This window comes from Balearica regulorum, chromosome Z, assembly GCF_011004875.1.
Source record: "Balearica regulorum gibbericeps isolate bBalReg1 chromosome Z, bBalReg1.pri, whole genome shotgun sequence".
Classification (NCBI taxonomy): domain Eukaryota; kingdom Metazoa; phylum Chordata; class Aves; order Gruiformes; family Gruidae; genus Balearica; species Balearica regulorum.
The window spans coordinates 484101-505677 of record NC_046220.1 but is presented as its reverse complement, the minus strand read 5'-3'; the positions used below and the strand labels follow the sequence as shown (position 1 = coordinate 505677).

At 52.4% G+C, this 21577-nt stretch overlaps 1 protein-coding gene across 4 annotated transcripts in view; it reads right to left on the bottom strand.

The window, feature by feature from the left end:
• PAX5 (paired box 5) overlaps window positions 1–21577 on the bottom strand; it is a 140962-nt gene that overhangs the window by 113303 nt on the left and 6082 nt on the right. For 2 of the 4 annotated variants that reach the window (XM_075739786.1, XM_075739787.1), the window contains exons 2-5: window positions 19543–19708; window positions 14867–15064; window positions 10766–10830; window positions 8777–8905 (exon numbers count right to left, since the gene is read on the bottom strand). In XM_075739786.1, the coding sequence (XP_075595901.1) occupies window positions 8777–8905; window positions 10766–10830; window positions 14867–15064; window positions 19543–19708 (558 nt within the window). The remainder of the gene's footprint in view (window positions 1–8776; window positions 8906–10765; window positions 10831–14866; window positions 15065–19542; window positions 19709–21577) is intronic. The other 2 variants (XM_075739788.1, XM_075739790.1) reach the window with 1 other exon arrangement.

Genomic DNA, 21577 nt, shown 5'->3' with positions numbered 1-21577 from the left:
TCATCCTGCCTCAACAGCACTCATGGGAATGCATCGCCCTCACATGTCAGAACAGCTCGGATGTGTGCTGAAATGGCTTTTCATTTCATTTTCGTTAATTTAGACGTGCAGAACTTTCTCAGAAGCCCAGACTACACCATTTTAACAATGCTGCAGCTGAGATCTGAACTGACCTAAAAATTTATTATTTTTTCCCTAGAATTTCATGGCAAATGTCAAAACAGTCTCTTCCTTTTGTCAGAGAGAAATCCTGTGCCAGCCAAGTTCCACTTGCTAATGTCCTGGATGACCAGCTCAGCACCGATAACCCCACGGATGGAGGGTGGCTCTTGGGAACACCCAAGGGTTTTAGTCTGACACCTTGTGGGAGTCAAACTCCTCCTCCAGACACCCACCACCACCCATGGGTGACACCGGCACCACCAGCGTGGCCAGAGGCTGGTGCCACTTCAGCACACTCAGAATGCCCGGTGTAAGGTGCACGAAAGGTAAGCGCGAAGAGCGAAACGAAACAAAAGGCCCAGTGTTATGGGAGATAATATCCATGGACTCAGGAAAAAAGCTTTTGATGAAATTTCAAAAAATGAAAATAAAACTTCCACCAAGCCACAGATTGCATTGGATATAGCACAGATGAAGCCACCACTGCAATGTAACTAGCAAAGTCTGGATCCAGCTCTAAAAGGATGATTTCAGTGTCCATGTGGTGAGGGAAAACGATCTCTTTCAAAGAGCTAACGAACCAACGGGACAAACAGCTCACCCCACTGCAACACCGGGAGAGGATCCCTGAACGCAAAGGACGATCTGCATCAGCAGGAGAAATTAAAATCAGTGCTTGCTGACCTTGCAAAACCTCATTTCCTTCAAAGGCTTCATCTCATTATAGTCACTGGAGCTATCCCCAGGAGTAAAGACAACTCCAGTGAGTAAGCACTGCTGAAGTGGGCCTAGAAATTATTAAAGCAAACTCCAGCACATCCCTGGGACTCTGCAGGGGGTTTCTTTCTCTTTAACCACTGCATGGACTTGGATGACTCCACCTGTTCTGCCTGACCACCGGCACTACAGAGAGTTTGGTTTCTGGTTTTCTACGCACTTTTCCACCACCTCTTTCTGCCCCTCGCTGACTCAGCAGCGGGGTCTGCATCCCCTCATGCTCCAGGCCGGCATCGCCCCTGCAGCGCGGAGCAGCTGGGAGGTACGGCCGGTCCCCCCTCCACTCGCTCGGCAGTCCCACTGTGTACCCCTCCCCACGCGACACTGCCCAGACTTACAGGTCGGCACTTTGGCACCATAAAGTTCAAGTCTCTATTGGCTAGTGACTTTCATCTCTCCATAACCTCCTGCTTTCTTCCCCCCTCACAGTCTTTCTGGTTTTGACTGTTTTCCTTGTGGTTCAGACCCCCAAAGGCTTCAGTCGTTTGCACATCACTTGCCTGGTGCAGAGGACCCCAGGGAAGAGCTGCAGAGGACAATATCGATCCCCACCACGCACTGCCAGGCTCAGGTCCTTATCTGGGGTGAGAGCAATTACAGGGACTTCTGCAATTTAACCCCATCAGTGGTCAATTTCTGCACTGAACTCCATCACCCGCTGGCTGCAACACGTATTTTCCTCCTGCTGATGCCCCGGAGCGTGGACAGGCAGTACAAACACATCTGTACAAACACATCTGTGGGCTCCTTCCCCTCCCACGCTCCCACACCAGCGACCATCCAACGCCCCGCGGTGCCCAGCAGTGCTGTGACCCGCTCATTCAGCTCAAACCCCCCCAGGCCAAAAGTGCCTAAATCTATTCAGGAAACTCCAAGGAGTAAATCTGGAGTGTGAGGAGATCCCAACCCCTACTCGGGAGAGGAGAGGGTTGTCACACCAGCGCAGTGTCTCACCAGAGGTGTCCTGGACGAGCAGCACCCAGGGAGCAAAGCCAGGATCCGTGTCCCAGGATCCTCCATTGCCAGGGGAGCTACAATGAGATCTACTTTGCGTTTATGAAGACTTGGGAAGCTGTGGCCAGAAAGGGGGGTTTGCACACTCACCGCTCGCCCCATGACTGGCAGGGCTCTCCTGATGGCCCCTCCAGGTGAGCCGCAGGCTGACGCAGCAGCTCGCAGTACCCAGGGCTTCAGCCCAGCCAGGACATCCCCGTGGCACGGTGCTCAGCGACGCGGTGGGAGGTCTGTGCTGGCAGGAGGGATGGGGGGCACGGGCAGGACAGTGGGACCAAGAGGGCAGAACGGGCAGATGTTTGTGTCCACCGCAAGAAGACAGAGCAGCAGGATGCCCCTGGACATGATCCATGTGCCGCACGAACACACTGCCGGTCATGGGGCAGACCTCAGATGGGGACAGAGCTGCGGACATTGCGCCTGACCTTACTCAGCGGAGCTGGTGCCAGCTGGGGCTCTGGAGTTCAACGTTTAAAGAAGTGGAGCTAATCCAAAGGGGGGAAATACTTTGCAAGCCCTCACAGCAATCTCCTAGAGTCGGTGCCCTGGAAGTGACATTGTGCCTCAGCCACAAGAGGAGCTGACAGAGGACCCTTGCAGCACCTACTCAGAGTTGTGCTCCCTTTCAAGGCTGACCATGTGCCGTGCAGCCCCCAAGGCGTTTTGCCCACAGCCCTGCCAGCCTCTGCCTAGCTGCGAGTGCAGCTTCTTGTTTCTGTCCTGCTGGGAGAACATGGGCCTGGTACGGAGGAAAGGCACAAAATGCAGAAATACTGTCTGTATTATTAGTCCTCGCTCATGTTTAGTCATGCTTCCTTCGCTTTTCCTGGTCTCTCTCCCCTCCAGACGTGTCACTGACATTTGTGAGTGCAGAGCACTTTGTTGGCTGGTCTCAAATGCAGGGCATCTCCCACACCGCTGCAGCGTCAGCACCGTCGGAGATGCATCCAGCAGCATCGGCCGTCTGTGCAGGTCAGTGCTGCTCAGACGGCCAAGTGTGTCTAACCTGGGGCATCCCTGTGCGAAAACGTGGTGATTGTAGCGTTGGGTGGTTTGATAAGGCATCGGTTTGCACCACTCCCAGTTTCTTCTCATTACCATTAGCGTCTCTCCCCCTCTTGGAGGCTTATCCTTGCAAACAGAAGGCAGTGACCCAAACACCTTATATATACCAAGTCTATAGAACCCCAGCCTGGTTTGGGTGGGCAGGGACCTCCCAGCCCACCCAGTGCCACCCCTGCCATGGGCAGGGACACCCCCCACTAGCCCAGGTTGCCCAAAGCCCCATCCAACCTGGCCTTGAACACTGCCAGGGAGCCAGGGGCAGCCACAGCTTCTCTGGGCACCCTCTGCCAGGGCCTCAGCACCCTCACGGGGAAGGAGTTCTGCCTCCCATCCCATCTCCATCTCCCCTCCTGCAGCTTCAGGCCATTGCCCTTGGCCTGTCACTCCCTGCCCTTGGCACCAGCCCCTCTCCAGCTTTCCTGGAGCCCCTGCAGGGACTGGAAGGGGCTCTGAGGTCTCCCCGCAGCCTTCTCTTCTCCAGGCTGAACCAGCCCAACTCTCTCAGCCTGAGGTCTCCACAGCAGAGGTGCTCCAGCCCTCGCAGCATCTCCGTGGCCTCCTCTGGACTCGCTCCAACAGCTCCCTGTCCTTCTTGTGCTGGGGACACCCGAGCTGGACGCAGCACTGCAGGGGGGTCTCAGCAGAGCGGAGCAGAGGGGCAGAATCCCCTCCCTCGACCTGCTGGTCACACTGCTGGACACGCAGCCCAGGACACGGGTGGTTTTCTGGGCTGCCAGCGCTCATTGACGGCTCATGTTGAGCTTCTCGTCCCCCAACACCCCAAGTCCTTCTCCTCAGGGCTGCTCTCCATCCATTCTCCACCCAGCCTGTAGTTGTGCTTGGGACTGCCCCGACCCATGTGAAGGACCTTGCACTTGGCCTTGTTGATGTTTAAAGGCAAGGCATTTTTCAAAGAGTTCAGTTGAGAAAACAAAGCACAAGCACCTACATCATCACACCAGATGCTGACAGCAACATAGGGTTATGGTTGGTGAGAATGGAAACAAAACAACTTGTACGAGTGAAGGTCTCCTGCTATGCTGGTTTAAATTCCCCAAACACCTTCACTGCTGAGAAGACTCTATACCAGTGGATTTGAAATATGGTCTGTGCAGCTGTTCGGTGCAGGTATTTAAATGTGCCAAACCTCTTCTGCAGCAAGGAGTGGGCAGGTAGCAGACACTCGCATCCTGCACAGCACTTTGCTCAGGATGCCCTGCTTGATTTGCTTCTGACGGCGTTTCCTGGCCAGGGCCGGGGCCAGGCCGGCAGTTTGCAGTAAGGCGCTTGTTGCTGCACGTAGCCTTTTGCTCTAACCAGCTGTATCTGGTCTAGCACAGCCTGTGTCCCTGCGAGGAAATGCTCTTATCCTCTGTGCCATCACGGCTGCACCTGAGCTGAGCAGCGGTGTGATTCCCCTCCTGTGCCAGCCCCTGCGTTAGCAGACACTGGCGGAGAGGACGCCAGCTTGCACAGCCCAAAGTCACGCCGGCGTGGTGGTAACCACAGCAGGATAGGCCAGCTGAAGTTTGTGCCTGTGCACCAACAGTCTCTTTAGCAGCACAGACGAAGTGTCAGTGACACAGCAGGCATCCTGGACCCATGGAGCAACCACTATACACAAACAGATTTCAGCCTGGCTTGGCTGCTGCTCATGTTCACACACTGCACCTATTACCTGCCACTATCAGAGATTTCCGCACATTTCAGTGACAAAGTGAGGGCATGAGCATACTTCTGCATCAGTCAGGCTGTGGGTCTTGGACCGGACTAAGCTGCTACAAGCATGTCAATGTCTAGACGTGCAGAATCAGGTGGTTGGTAGAAGACTTACAACTAGACATGAAGTTCCCCACACAATATGCAGCATTTGCTCCAACGGTCATCCTTCCCAAGTAGGGAAATGGTTTGTGTTTTGCATGAAGCAAGGAAAAGCCGTAAGAACGCAGTATGACATAATTCTTCCAACCACTGTTCATAAATCCACTGGGAGCTGGTCACATCTCTCTGCGAGGGTGCAGGAACTGACCCTCTTCCCCCGACCCCCAGGCCAGCCCTGACAGCGACCACCAGCCGGAACAAACGACAGCTGCCTGTGCTGAAGGCAAAGCGTGTGTACAGAGAGGGGGGTCAGAGCGAGCAGCCCCGGCCCTCCCGGACTGGCAAGCAGAGGGCTGTGCACGAGGGGCAATGGTGCTCCTCCACCGAGCTTGTCCCTGTGGCAGCCGGCATCGCCCCCCCACATGCTCCCCTTGCTCCGGCGTGGTGAACACGCTTAGAAAGGAGCAGCAGACACAGTGTGCCTCTTACGGAGCACAGGGCTCTTGTGGAAGCAGGAGTCCTGGGATTTGCCTTGCTTTGACGGAGAGACACCGCTCTCCTGCAGAGACAGCAGCAGCTCACGAGGAGATCCCAGGCGAGAGCCGTGTCCCGTGCCTCTGTCACGCCTGCCTGCTTCGGGATCCCGCGCGGCTGGGACAGCGCGAACACCTCTCTGTTGGCCTTAAGCCCTTCGGCCAGCTCGCTCGTACCGGCAGAGCTCTGCGGCACGCAGCATGGACACCAGGGCTAGGGGAAAGAGGAGTGAAGGGGGAAGGAGGGGTGGGCTCTGCCTTGCCGTGCTCCAGGTAGCAGACACTCCCGTCCTTTCACGGGACCCTCAGATCCTCCTCCAGAGCACTCATCCCCAAAATGTGCCCTGCACACCGTCTCTGGCCTGGACTTCTGTGTGCCGGCCTGGGGACGCAGCTGCCATTCGCCCTCCTCTCACTGCTCGCCAAGAATTATTTAATCCCGTTTCAGAAAGCTTTGACTTCCAGACAGGGGATGCTCAGCACTTCCCAAAATGCAGACCCTGTCAGGTCCACTGCGGGACCGTCACCAGCTGCCCGGCCAGCTGTAAGCTGGGAGTGAAACCAGTCCCTGCACTGCTGCTGGCTGTAAGCACTGGACAGAGCATCCAGCCCGCTCCGGCTCACCTTTGGCTTCCCTAAAACACGCCCCATTCACTAGCAGGCAGCTCAGCAAGACCATTCTGCACCTCCCTGCCACCCACCTGCACCTCTACAGCTTTTCCCCGCGCTGCAGGGCCAGGCAAACGCGCAGCCGCAGAACTCGAAGGAGGCAATCTGCAGGCAGAACAGCGGGACCACTGCCCAGCAGCCTCCGCTGCTTGAGGCTGCAGCAGCTGCCTGTATCTCTCTGCCTTGTTACGGAGCAGCCTGCTTCTTGTGTCAGCCTCCAGTAGCATGTTCTTTAACCACAAGTGAAAGCAACTGATCCCCTGCAAAGGCACATCTGCTCCAAGTCCATATTACAACAGGGAAAAAAATGACACCTTCAGCTATATAAACCAATAAAGACTGTCTGATTTGGTTTGCCCCTGTTGCTACCCAGCAAGCTCCCCACTGGGTTAAAGACTGGTGACATCTGCTAAAAAAATGTCAAGAGTGAAGAGAACAAAACTGGGTAATGAATCACAGCGAGCACTCGATGCAGCTGGAAGCCGGAGGAATGAGTGCACCCCACTTCGCTCCCCGGCCGAGGGGAGCCGGGACCACCGGACGAGCGCTGCGCAGCCCGTGACTCCCCGTACCGTATGCAGGGAGGCGCGGCAGTAGGCGCGCACCTCGCAGTCGCTACTGAGAAATGGCACGACGTGGCAAAAGACACAGTGCAAGGGGCTCGCTACAGGGGTAGTCTCTCCCCGGCTCTCCGAAGTCAGGAAATGTTAAAGTTAACTCTGCCCCCTTGTGCATCTGCGTCATGATACAGGCCATAATTAGACGGCACGCTTCTCTTCCTCACAGCAGAGGCTAGCGTACATGATCCACCTCCCCGTCACCTGCAGCCTGGAGCCTTGGGACGCCTCCGTGGGTGCCTCGCGCCCGTGCAGAGGGACCGTGTGCTGAGCAGCATGGGGACGGGTTATGGACGCTCCTGGGGATCCCCTCAAACAAAGATGTTGAAGTATCTGTTATGCCTCTCCAAATCTGCAGCGCTGAGCCTATTATAAAAGCAGTTTAAATGGTCTGCTGAGGACAGCATTACTGTCCAGCTTATAAGCTCGAAAATCATGACTCATCCTGCCAAAATGTGGCGGTTGTTTTAGAAATCACGTGCTCTTTTCTAAATGTTAAATGGCAAAAGCTGGGGAATTTCTCAGCCCTGCTTCTGATCTTTCCAAGGAAACATGTAATTCTTTCCTCTACAGTTAAACCAGAGTCTTCTGTTATCACAGGCAATGAAGCACCGGCGCTTCGGTCCGGACAGGGCTGCGACAGAGCAATGTGGTTTCAACACAGATGGCCTCTGTCCTAACCTGGCTGATGAAATACAACATTTCTGGTTTAATGCATATATTTATCTATGCACTTGTGGCCTTGATTTGGAAACATAAATCAGATGTACTATCACAGAGTTATCTAACAACAGCATATTCGGCAATTACCTGAGCACAGGGAGTTTTAGACTCCCACCACCGGACCAGTCCCCACATGGCTGAAATTGGCCCTACAAACCTCTTGCGGTTTTTCCCCGGTTTCAGAAAATCAAGCACTGCTCTGTGAGCTGACCGGGCGTTTCCACCAGCACATCTGCAGACACTGACCCTGTTTGCACAGCTCGGGCACCAGGCTGCTCGCCCCATTTTAGTTGGGCTTCCCCACGGGTTTGGTTAATGCCAGTGCGGCTTCTGCCCACCTGCCCACCCACCCATCCCTCCATCCCTGTGGGGCCGGGCAGCGGGGGCGGCGGGGGCAGCAGGGTATGTGGACCCGCCTGGCTGCAGGGTGGTGCTGGACCCGCACTGGTGCTGCAGGAGCTGGGGACCACGGGAGCTTCACGGCAAGGGGCAGGAGCCCAACCTGGCAGGCAGGACAGCATCACCCCCACTAAGAGCGAACGGGGACCCTCAGCGCACCGGTGCTGCCGTGGGGCGGGCAGCCACCCCTCCTCCAGGTGCCCTCCGCAGCCACAACCACAGCATCCCCACTAAGGATCTGGTGTCTCCTCCGCTATCACACGCACGTCCGCAGTCGTGGCCTCATCTCCTCTCTGTAAGCTCTTACTAAACGAAAGGGATGCTCTAATTTAAAGGCACTTTTAGAAAACACAAACGCAGAATTTCTCCTTTTCCCTTCCACTGTATCCTCAGCATCCTTCTCTCCAAACCAGTGTTTTCATTAGGAAAATGCCCAGGACGCAGAACAAAACAGGACCATAAACCCTGCAGCAGATCTGAGGAGTGCCAGCAATGTCCAACCCCAACCACACCATGCTTGTTTCCACTCCCCAGGGCTGACAAAAGCCCCTGGCGGGGGGGACCTGCAGAGGTACAGCATGGCAGACAGCTCTGCTGTTCCTTTTCTGTCTCTTCGTGGATAGGGATGCCTCATTTCAGGTGGCCACAGAGTCAGCACAATGGTGACTCTTCCCCTTTTCACTGGCGGAAGGGAAATGTTCCTCAGTCAGGAGGAGGGTCTGGTTCAAAATGGTGACACACCCCCAGTACTTTCTGAAACACCCAGACAAGCCCCTGCTCCTCAAAGACATGCTGCCTCTGCTACCAGGTCAAGACGAAGGTCCCCCGATGGGCTGTGACCTTGGCAAAGGCCTGCCGAAACAGGACCAAACGCCCCCGCAGCAGATGGTGACGAGGGGCGTCCGCAGCTCCATCACATCACACGCACGCAGCACCCATCCTGTCCCGCCCCTCCCAGCCACACATCAGTGTGCACCAGAAAACAGCCCCCACTACCTTCATCTCGCTTGCGCTTGTTGCTCTCGGTGCCGGGGGAGGCGATTCCCAGGATCCCGCTGATGGAGTAGGACGAGCCGGCAGAATCGGTGCTGACGGAGGACACCTGGGTCACAGACCCCGTGGAGGCTGCAAGGCAAGGCCAGGCGGTCAGCAGGCAGGACAAACACGAGCGTCAGCCTCCCCAAAAGCCAGCGGTCACCCCTCGCCCCATCGCAAGGGGCCAGGGCCATGCACTGCAGAATGCGGGATGCTCTTCCTTTAGCGGTCTGTCACCCCGACCTGAGCGAGGCACGACGGGAAGGCGCATCGCTCGGGCCAGCGGACACCGTCAGGCGATGCACCAGCCCATGTCATCAGCAAGGTGGATGGAGCTGGCTGGGCGCACAGCCATGCAGAGAGAGGAGCCTCCACAAACGGGCTGCGCGGCGCGGTCCCGGGGCAGGCTGCCAGCCTCCTGGTGCAGGAACCTGGCGGGAGCAGGCAGCCTGCATTCGCTGCGCTTGGTTTGCTGCCCGCAGCCTGCCCGCCCAAGCCACCAGCCTCCAGCCGCTGGCAGCTGGGGCTGCCCAGGGACGGCCAGCTGTGGGTCATACGGCTGAAGGGCTCTGAGGCTCCAAGAAATATGAATTAAATCTACTCTGCTTTAGCAGAGCTATTGGGAAAGGGTGCTAGCTGTGTCCAGCCAAGAGGGGTCATTGATCACAGCCAACACAAGCCTGGAGATGTCGGCCAGGGCTGCAGACACTGTGTCCACGCGATGCTGTGGGAGTCCAAAGCTGTAAGCACGCAGGCAGAGGAGGCAGCACCGCCGTCACCCCCATCTGCTCACAGGCTGAGCCTGCGCTGGCACGTCCCCGCATCCCAGAAAGCCCTGTGCAGCCCCGAGCACGGGGTGGGGGGTCCTCTGCTCTGCAGGGACCACACTGACGGCCCCCAGCCACAGCCCACAGGGAGCCGACCTGTGTGGGGAATCCCTGCTGCCCCCATCAACCCCAAGCCCTGAGAAACAAGATTCCTCTCCTCCGCTGTTGTTTTCCTCAAGGAGACACATCCCCTAAGCCACTGTAGCAAATCCGGGGATGCTTTTCCTCCTCCGAGATTGTCTTGGCATTGGAGAGAAAGGCTCAGGACACGGGGCTGCACCATGATTTCTGGGGAAGCCCGGAGAGTTCATGCAGCTCTGCGTCTCACGGCACCAGCCCACCCTTGCCAAGGGGGGCATCAGGCATTTACCCGTTTCGCAGGTGACAGCATGAAGGCAGAGAGGAACCAGGGCCACCATCCCACCTCCCTTCTGCCTACGGAACAAGGTCCTACCCAGTCCCCGGTGGCCTTTGGGGAACAAGGACAAAAAGAAAGCAGCCCCGAGCCCCAACCAAGCCCCTCCATCCAGAGTGGCCCCCGCAGAAAGACGCCATCGGCCTCGTGAAGGGCTGATGCCGCCTGTCCTAGGGACCCCCTCCGCCCGCATCGCCTGCCTCGGGACGCAGCATCGCTGCTCTGCGGCTGAATTAAAGTTTTGGAAAGTTTTGCTACCTCTTCACTCAAGACTGCAAGTGCACAAAGAATTATGGAAGGGATGGTTGATAGATGAAAAAAAACACATTCAAAACTACTTACTGACTAATGATGCAGAAAATGTTATGAATAAGTATCCCTTTCTTGATTTATTACTTTAATTATCTGACATTCTATAGACCCCCATTAGTGGGGGTTTTTTGGTTTAGATTTCAATTTTCTGTCTCATGGTGAAAGCTATTTATCATAATAATCAGTAAAATTCAAAACCTTTTAGCAGTATTTATAAAATTCATTTACTATGTTCAGCCCTTGGAGAATGACAAAGAAGGCGCATTAGCACGTGTGCTGAAGTGTTTTATGCAGAATTATCTGTCCATAAGAATGATTAAAAGTTCTTTAGAATATTTGTAATCCATTATGCTTTTTTTTTTTTTTACATTTTTTAAAAAAAAAAAGTTTTCTTACCTATGCTGTGACTGGAGGCTGGGACCTGCTGATTGGGTGGCTGCTGCACCTTCGTCCGTATGATCCTGTGTGCAGTTGAGAAGAAATGACTACTTAGCATTAAGCACACAATTGCAGGCGGCACCAGACACTATTTTTTCAGTTCAGGACACCTACATCAATACAAAAAATGCCTTCCTGTGTATTATCCCCTCATCATCCACTGAAAGATCAAAGTTTGGTGGGTGGACCCAGGACCACGCTTTTGCCTCCAGCCCCTGCCATTAGGGACCTTTGGGTGACGGACTCCTACATGCTCCTCAGGATGCTGCAGAGTTTGCTGCGCCGGTGCCTTTGAGCACCTAGTCCGCACCTCCCAGGAGAGAGATATCTATTGCTATGTGGGCACTCGTTGGGCCCAGCACCCCCTTCGCAGGGAGCTGGACGTTTCTGAGTCCAGGCGTCCCAGCTGGCTGCGATCTGCACCCTTGGGTGCTGGGTCATGTTTGCAAGGTTGTCCCCAGACCACCCTGGGTACAGAACTCACACAGCTAGAGGACTTGGATGCCTCGGAAAAACACGTGCTTAGCCAGGTTAATATTAAAACAAAAATGTGCTGGATTAAATACTAATTTTAAAAGCTGAATAACTACATTGTTATTGCTGGGGACAGCCTCTGCTCTGATTTATAATGATGTCAATCAAGAAAAACTCGGAGACGCAGATAAAGCGGAAGGCACGTGTTGTGTTGCAGGACAGAGAGCAGCTGCTAAGAAAAGATGGGGAGATGCTGTACCAAGTGCTCACCTGCCGATGCACTGTGAAAAAAGAAAAGACGGGGTCTGAAACACCTCTGGAGATAACACGGTTCTGCCACACACTGCAGCAGAATCAAAATGGGCTTGAAAAAGGCACGTTGCTCACTCACCATACATCTCCCTGCCCGACGTGGTGTTAATGCAGCAGTAATGCTGCAGTAAGCGTTTCTCCTCTCTTTACCTAACAAACTCTTCTCTGATTTCTGCCTGCCATGAATTTGGAAGTGGGGAGAGGAGGGGAGGCATGAGATGCAGTCATGGGAACAAACAGCAATTGCTTGCTTGAACGTCAAGCAAGCGGCGTGAGCCAGTGGAGGAACCACCACCGGTGATACCGGGCCCCATCCCAGAAGAGGACATGCTGCTGTCCCTTTCCCCTCCCATCCCTCTGCGGAGCCTGAGGGAGGCTGGCCAGCTTGGCTGGCTTGGTCTGATAGCAAGCCATCTTTCGGCTGCCAGACCCAGAGTGAAGGTGCTGGGTGTTAGACGTCACTGGTGGATGGGTCCCCGGCAGCAAATTCCCTGGCCACGGGCCGGAGCAGCCAGCCCGGCGTGGGGGTCAGAGGGAGCTGTGCAAGCAGCTTCGGTGGGGGAGCGCAGGCAAAGACCCTGCACGAGCAAGAGTGGAAACAACACCCTGCACAAGGGCTCCTTGCTGTGGTGGCAAGGGAAGGGTGTCCAGGTCCTTCTGACACACAAACATCTTCATCTCCGGAGGGACAGAGGACTGGAGCACTTCGAAGCAGCTGGGCAGCTCTCGGTTTATTTGAGCAAAACTAATCACAATGATTAATTAAGCCTTAATCACAGAGAGTTGTTCCTGCTGCGGAAGAGTGGCCTATTATTAATATTAATGTTATTAATTAATAATAATAGTTATTATTCACTCATATACAGGGGCAGCAGCTCAAATTTGTCTGCTGAAAGGCACCCTCAGCAGCAGGGATGCGCTGAGCACAGCCTGTCCCAGCGGCCCCAGCGTTCTCCAAGAGCAGCAACGGCTCCCCGAAGGGAACAGCACGGCCCCGGGGATCGCCTGTGTCTCCTCGGGGGAGGCAGGGACAGGGAGCAGCGAGGCGGCTCCGTCCTCCCCTGCGCAGGAATGCCAACTGCTCGGCTTCACCCTCCCTGCGTTAGGACAGGAACCACCCTGCGCGATTTCGGATGGGTCCAGGTCTGCAGTGACAGGGCAGCACCTGATCTGCACCTCAGCGGTCAATAAGGGCATCGTGCCTTCAGAGCAGGGGTCTGCATCCTGGGCATGTAACATCCCTACCAGCAAAGCCTTGAAGTATACACTTAATTTTAAATATGAGGATAAATCCCACAGACTGCAGCGTGGAACTGGGAAGATTTAGCATTAAAGCCGTGTGTTTTGACGTGAATTGCAGGTTTATTGTCATGATAGTTTGGTCTGGGTTTTCAGGCTGTGTTCCTAGGCTAGCAAAAACAATTCTCTGGGTAAACAGACTGACTCAAAAAGACTGCATGTATTTTTAAAAAAGGATTTCACACCTTGAAGAAAGGAAAAAAGATCTTAGATGCAGTCACAAACAGGTGAGAAAGAATGAGCTTTCCAGCCAAAAGACTTGGTGGCAGATCATGAAGCAGGTTTCTGATGCAAAGGGAGTGGGTGTGTGGACATTATCAGAGTGGAAGCACACAAGGACACAGCAAGAGGTTGAATATGGAAACTGGCTCAAAACGCGACTGGAAGCTACTTAGTGTGTCATTGTTCTAGACCTCTGACTGCATTTTTTGGTAGGTTTTTGGAGGATGCTTGAAGTCCTACTACACAAACATGGGGCTGCTCACAGCAGCAATGCTTCTCACGTGGCCGGGCTCGAGGTGACTTTCACGGAAGCAGAATTTGCCCTTAGTTACTTGAGGACAGTCAGAGCGGGATTTTCCTTCCGTTTTCCCGGTGTCCATATTATTTCTCAAATCCTTTTCAAAACTGAAAATGCCACGTCTGTAGGGTTACTGAGTGCTGCTCTGGAGCCGCAGCGAGTCAGGAGCTCCCAGGCAGCGGCAAAGGCTGCGTGTGAACTGACCCATTTTTCCTCTTCAACATGCGAACGTATGACTCAACGTGCAGTTCGGCAAGGCAGAGACACCGCTCCCTGCTAATGCTGGGGAAGCCACTCCGGCTACTCAAGCGGCAACTCCATGAATGCAAATCAGGTTGGGATAGCCAATAAAAGAATATTGCATCAATTTATTTCACGTCCATGGACACAGATGGGACTTTATAGCTAGCTGCATTCAAAGAATTTGCATGCAATCGCACAAGTGAAAACCATCTCACCGGCGTGGTGAGGTCGAAGCCCGGCACATAGCATACTCCTGAGTGAAAATGAAAGGACTCTGCTTGCCAGGGGTGTGGGTGTGCATGAGGCTGCCCAAGCACTCTACCTTCCAAGTATTAATCCCATATTATTGGTCTGGCAGGGCTGGGGACATAAGAGAGTATTCCACCGGGTTTTTTCAACACCAGCTTTAGACATCCTTTGGCTCAGAAGGAAGCAGGCGAGCACAGAAGGTGTAACTGAGCTGGCAGTAGGTCAGCTTGGCTCCAGACTCCTCTGCAAGCCCAGTTCTGCCCGGCAAGGTCGGGGCAAATCTGTGGCTCCAAATGAAATTCTGCTGCATTTTTACAAAAGCAATTCAAGGTCACTTAAGTGCACCATCCATGTAACACAGAGACGGCTGAGGCACTCCAAAGATACCGGCCAAATTCCCCCAGGGATATTCACGCTGATGGGAGCGGTCGGCGGCCGGCACAGTTCTGGGCCAACTTCAGCAACACTGAGCAGGCATCAAGCGGACAGAAGTGGTACCTTAAACCTGTGCCTTGGGTCCCCTCCTCCAGGCACCCGGACCACCCTTTTCCCAGATGAATGCCACCCCACTTGACGGCTGCCTGAGCTTTCCCCCGGGGAGGCACGTCCCACTGAGCCCCCACTGAACCCCCAGCCCGTCGAGCAGAACTGAAGCCTCATTCGGAGAAAATACGCAGGATCATTACCAGCGAGGATTGCAGCTCAGGGATTGGGGAGGGCGGAAAGGACGGGAAAGAAGTAAAGGCCAGCAGCAGAACCTGCCCACTCCTAGGAAATCTTTGTAATGTGTGATGCTCTGTCTGCTGAGGTGAGCCCACAGCTGCTCCCCAAACGCATCACGGAAACACATGCAAACTGCATGTCTCGTACACAGCCCAAAACACCCGGTCCTACTAACAAATGAGGGATCTGTGACAGCGGTTCCAAGGAGCATCCCTCCCCAGGACCAGACAGATCTTTACCTGTTAATGGAACTGACGCTGGGCACGGTGTCGTTGTCACACACTCGCTCAGCAAGGAGTCTATCCCTGATCTCCCAGGCAAACATGGTGGGATTTTGGCGTTTGTATTCTGCGATTTTTTCAACGACTTTGGGTGTGGCGACCTTTGGTTTTGATCCTCCAATCACTCCAGGCTTAATACTGCCGGTTTCATAATACCTGGGACAACATCCAAAACAAAGCTTTAGTTATCACAAATAGACAGAGAACATGCTTTGAGATTTATGGAGAACATAATTTCAAGGTAACCAAACCCCAGCAAATCCTGAGATACATCTTCACTTTCACATACACATTTTCTGCCCATGTAGTGCTTTATCACCTAATAGATTAACTTATAGTAATTGGAATTGGGCCTCGGGATACAATATATATTTTTCTGTAATAGCAAGACAAAAGAAACAATGCAAGATTAAAGGGCATGCTGGGATCCAAAATTAACTGAAAATGTGTGTTATTAATCAGCGGTACTGGCAATAATAGAAACAAATCACACCAAAGACCACTTTTTGCGGTGGAATTTTCTGTAGTAAATTGCTGTTTCTACAGAAATTCTCTGTCATTAATATCTACAGTTTGTTATCATTTCACAGTGAAATGAAGGCTAGGTATTGTATTTTTACTTGCACCTCCGGAATAAATATGCCATCATATGTTTTTCCCATTTTATGGTTTTAATATGCATATTATGGTCTTAATATTTTTCACAGCATATTATTTTTAACATTATGTTTTTAGTAGTTTCAATCCTAAATTTCAAGGAAACAGGAGCTGCCCACATTGTGGAGGGGTCCAGCCGATGTGGGAGTTGGTTCCTGTGACCAGTCCTGCAGCCCTTCCTCGGGTACAGCATCTTTACCCACACCAGCAGCTCTGCTGGTGACACTCGAGGAAAAGAGGAGGACTGGATCCCTAAACCGACAGAATTCTGCCAGATTTCTTCGTCTATAAATCACATAAGAGCAACTGCTCCTGGTAGCATTGTAATGCACATCGCGGCTGGGATCCCTGGCCCTACAAGTCTCCCCCTTTTAATGCCTTGAACATGCTGCTACAAGCAGAAGCCGTATCTTATCCATCGAGGGCCAGAACGGAGACCACGAATGAGATCGTGCTCCTCTCTGCTGCGCTGCCAGGGAGCACAGCGCACGAGACACTCTCCCGGCCATGCACTTCTTTGTATCTTGTGAATTGTCTTGCGACCAGATGAAAAATAAACCCCGTGCCTACCTGCAACAACTGCCCTGACCCGGCACGTCCTTTCCGTACACAGCAGACCTCGACTTCATGAGCCGTTCGACCAGACGCCCACCGAGCTACACGCTCTCAGCAGCTTAAACACATCCAGTCAGCGCTCTGCGCCCACATTTCTGGTAGGGAGCTCAGAAAAGACTCCCAGGTAAGAATATAAGACTGCTTATTAATATATTTTCTATGCAGCTACTTGACATGCCCATCATATGAAAAAAAAGAAAATTATTCCCCCATCTTTCCAGCATGAGCAGAGCACAAACAGGCTGCGCAGCCAAAGTCTGTCTCACTGTAACACGCAACCATGTTCATCAAATTTCTGCCAGGCTACCGGTTAACAATCTTTCTGGAAGAGCTCTGTGTGCAGGGCCTCAAATTCCTTCAAAGAGACTGACACCGTGTTGTTGGTACATGTTTTCAGATATACTGGATGCAGGCGGGGACTCAGTTCTACTAGTCTCCACGAGCCCTTTAAGCAGTATTAGTCACAGAAAGCGTTGAGTGTCAGGGATGGATCAACCCTCCTGGTGTCCCCAAACGCAGCCCGGTAGCGAGCTTTAGGGCAGGGGGGTGAAACTCAGCTCCTCCCAGGCTTACTGAGGACGTGACAAAATGATGGCAAACTCAAACCACAAACCTACTAACACCTTGCACCCCTGGCCTCAAAACCTTTGTTGCTGGCACCTCTCCCGGGAGGAGGATGTAGAAGGAAGCCAGACAATACTGTGAATGCCACCAAATAAAAAGTCATAGTTTTCTTAGTTCCAGTCAAAACCACAGATTTCACAAACATTCCTTAATGTTTTTCTCCAACAGTGCCTCGCTGCACCGTGACATAGTGCCTGTCGACTGCCCCGCGACACAGGACAGCCCCGCTGAGCACAGCATCAGCCAGCAGCTCGGGGAGTCATGGCTGCACAGACAAGACGGTGCTTCCCACAGTGACTCCGCCACGGTAGGTAAGCCGTGACGGCAATGGCCCTCGCCAACACGATGCTGCGGCAGTGGCGAGCTCACCGGGGGACACAGCCCTGGTGCCCTCTGGACAGCAAGACCTCCTCTCCCGAATCCTCTAACCAGTGCCTATCAACCCGCGCTCACTGCCTCGAGCCTGCAAAGGCATGCACACGTCAACGTAAAGACTCGCCTCCCACGGGAGGGTGCAGGATCGGGCCCAAGCCCTTTTCCCCGGACAGCCGGGAGAGGTCCCTGTGACGGGGGACAGCTTTCGCCCAGCGAGGCTGCTGACGCCTCCATCCTCTTCGCCTAGCAATGGACCTGGGTGCAGCAAAGAGCCTGCAGGCTGCATAGCAAGGGCATCCCTGACTCCCGTCTCCATTTTAAAGGCAAGGACGGCTGCAGTCGGCTTCATTTTATGCACATCAGGTCCAGGCCTTTTGCTCCCAGCAAGTTGCCAATGCAGGTGAAGAGTGGGCACCCCCTCCTCCGAGGGGTGAGAGTTTCACTCGCGCTGCAACTGCTGGTTCCCTGCCTCTGCATGGTTTTTAAGGCTGTATTGAGGTCTGAAAAATTCCGACCATACAAATCCAAATGTAAGGATTTATCGTAAGGATTCCCATTTTTCACACACATGCAGGCACATGCAAAAACACACACACATAGAGTTGCAATTACAGTGACGTTTTACCCACTGTAATTATTAGTTATGAAAATAATGAGCTATGAAATTCCAATTTATTGTTGACAACTTTAATGACAAAGCTCTGGAGCTCTTAGCTCTATAGTGCAAATGGTAGATCTATTCAAACTATCATCAGAAGTAAAACCGTCAGACATTTGCCTGGTAGATAAATAAATTGCCCCTTTCTTAGCTGCATGTTGGTCCTGATGGAAGTTGGTGGCCAAGTCTGCTGCAGCGGAGAGCATCACCAGCCGAACCGCGCCAGCCAGGCTGGGAGCAGGAGCCTGTGCCGACAGCGAGGCAACGCCGCAACCGAGTGAAACAGCCCGCGATGGGCGGGCAGGCTCAGAGAAAGCCCATGGAAAGTTTTCCTCTCTGAAACAGTAAAGGCACCAGTCCTCTAACCCACACTGGGCAGAACGCAGGAGAATGCATCTCCCTGCAACGCGGGCATGACAGAAAGCAGGGACGCTGAGCGTAACCTGCCCGCTGGCTCGTGCGGCTCTCCGAAAGCACGCCGTGCAGGGCTGCGGAGGTGGTCCTCGCCAGATAGGTAAGAGGAGGCTGCGAGGAAAAGAGCACCGAGAGCGACAAAACCAGAGGCCTGTGGCTTTGCCAGGTTAGTCCGATTCTGAACACTTAAAGGGCCATTGAGAGATCGTAAATGCTGCTAATCCAAGCACATTCCCTGCTTGATACTACAAAAAACCCCTGCCTTAGCAGTCTTTGCAGCTACACTATGTCCAGGAAAACAAATTGGTTAAAAATTGGAAAAGAAAGGGATGGTGAAATGAAAATAGTAAAATTCTAAACAATAAAGTTAACTGTGGAAGTTTAGTAAATAGTTTAGGAATTAACTTTTCCAGATTATCAAGAAAAACATATTATTCCCCCCCCCCCAAAAAAAATGTTATCCTTAACAGTAGTTGCTCAAGTATCTCAGAATACCTGGTCTCTAAAACCACCTTAATACTGTAATTTACACAAATTATATTCAGATTTGTTCACAAGATACAAAGAAGCAAGGATGGTATTTTTGACCTGAGTCTATGTCAAATTTTAAAACAAAATCAGGAAACCATATGAATTCGGAGTTTAATTTCTTGTTGCCATAGTGGTTTGAGCAGCTCCAGCCTGAACAGAGGGCTACTCCCAAAATAGCCAAAATTAAGATGGCTAATAGTTAGTTATGGTATTCCATGCTCTAATTAAGGACATACTCCAGCACAAGAGTAGCAAAAGACATCAAATTAAACAGTGGGACACAGTGCGAAATAGACTTTGTGAACAACCGCACGGCCATGTTGATGTGTATATATCATATAGAATTATATTATTACTAAAAGAGAGTCGTCCTCAGAAAGCAAAATGAGTAACTTGCAAAACTTCTATTTTTTTCCATTTTAGTGAAGATGACTCACAGGCTTCTCTACTTGTCCAGAACAGAAACGTATGGGATATATGCCGTTATACACAGCAAAGACACCCCACGTGGCATTTTGCGCTTTGTGTTCTAATTACTTATAAGAAACTGTGAAAGGGGCAAACCAGAGATACAAATAGTGGCACTTTTTTCCCAGATCAGGCATACAAACCCAGGAGAGGTCAGGAAGCCCCTCTCCTCACTGGACTGATTTCCTGAGGTTTCTACTATTCTCCATTTGTTTGCAGCCCTCAATTAAGGGACCGGCATTGACACTCTTCTCTTGACGGACACAGAACGATGCGTCGTCCCCCCCTTTACCTGCCAAGTATTTTGCTGACGCAGCCGTGGCTGACGCGGAGCTGCCGGGAGATGTCACACGGCCGGACCCCTTGGTGGGCAAGCTCCACGATCCTTTGGCGAACGACATCTGGGAGGGGGCGGCCGTTCACAAAAACACCCCCCAGCTGATTCACGCCTCCATGTCCTGGAACACACAGGGGAGAGGGAGAAGGGCAGAAGAGGAAGAGCTGTGTGAGAGTTGCGGGACATTTCTCCATGGCAGACCCCCAACTCAGCACGCCCCGGCGCTGGGCATCACCTCCCCAGCATCGCCCCGGCCTCCAGATGCTTTTCCCCGGGCGCTGTGGGACCCGCAGCACGGAGGCAGTCACGGCTGTGCTGCCTGCACTGCCGCAATGCCACTCGCCGGAGGGGAGGACCCTCCTGCATCAAGGCAGATCGGGCCCCGCGCTGGGAAATGGCCACGGGAAACCTTGCCGTGATGCCCGGACAAGGGCCACCCTCCTCCCAAAGCCAGCAGCCGCTGTCACCCGACTGCGAACTCCGGGGGTAGGCCTGGTGCTGCCCCGTGGGAAGAGGCTGCTCGTGAGCCTCTGCCTAGGAAGCCAACTGAAAATAAGGCTGGGTGTTTGCTCAGCCTACACACTATTTGTGTCTAAGCACAGGAGGGGATACCTGAAATTAAATACGTATTGGGTTTTTTTCCAAATGCCTTGACTTAGTCAAGAGAAGAAAAAAAAAAAAGGGGGAAAAAAAAACCCCAAAACAACCCAGAGCATGATTTCTGCTCTTATTATTTACAGCTGTTTTGGCAGATATTTTCATCCCACAAATGAAACAAGACCACTCAGGCAAGCCCAGTATATTACTGCTTTTTGAGCAGACTTGCACAGTTCACCTTTAGCAAGGTGAATCTTGTATCTGGTGGGAAATGGGACCCACTTGGACAAATAGTAGTGAAACTGCATAAAACCCATCAACATGAAATAATGCTATGTACCAAGTGAGGAAATATAATTAACCCTCATGTTGTTAATCATCCAAACTACAGAGGAGTGAAGAAACTGAAAACAAGCAATAGGGGCAGTACAGATGCCAATTCTGTAACAAAAATAATTTAGAAAATCTGTCTGTTTGCACAGAGCTGGAAGAGTACTGAATAAGCTGACAAGCCAAATGCCTCCATTTAAAAAAAACAAAACAAAAAAAAAAAAAAAAAAAAAAAACAAAAAACAAAAAACAAAAAACCCAAAACCCCAAAACACAACCAAAAAAAAAACCCACAAAAGAAAATAAAAGAAAAAAGAAAGAAAGATTATATAGAGGTATTTTTATTTAAATCCGGTCGTTTCACCATTGATAAACTGCTGTCAAACTTTGCAAACACCTTCTCAAACTGTCAGGACACACAATGACTCCACACGAACCGTGTGGCCGCTGAAGCCCGAGGGAGCAGAGCAGCGCCCGCTGTGCCGTCCCGCTGCGACAGGCGGACCGCTGCCAGCGCCGAGCCGGCCCCAGCCGCCCCTCCCGGGACGGAGCTGCTGCCCCCGGGACGGAGCTGCGGCCCGAGCGGGGACAGCTCGGTGGCTGCGGCGGACGGAGAGCGAGACCGCGGGCTGCGCACCGGTTAGCGGCGTTAATTGCACCGAACCACGGACAGCGCAGGCGAGGTGAACGGCAGCATCCTGCGGCGGTGGTCGGGGAAAGGGAGAGGAAGGAAGGAAGGAAGGAAGGAAGGAAGGAAGGAAGGAAGGAAGGAAGGAAGGAAGGAAGGAAGGAAGGAAGGAAGGAAGGAAGGAAGGAAGGAAGGAAGGAAGGAAGGAAGGAAGGAAGGAAGGAAGGAAGGAAGGAAGGAAGGAAGGAAGGAAGAGGAAAAAGAAGAAAAGGAAAAAGAAGAAAAGGAAAAAGAAGAAAAGGAAAAAGAAGAAAAGGAAAAAGAAAAAGAGAAAAAAGAAAAAGAGAAAAAAGAAAAGAAAAGAAAAAAGAAAAGAAAAAAGAAAAGAAAAGAAAAGAAAAGAAAAGAAAAGAAAAGAAAAGAAAAGAAAAGAAA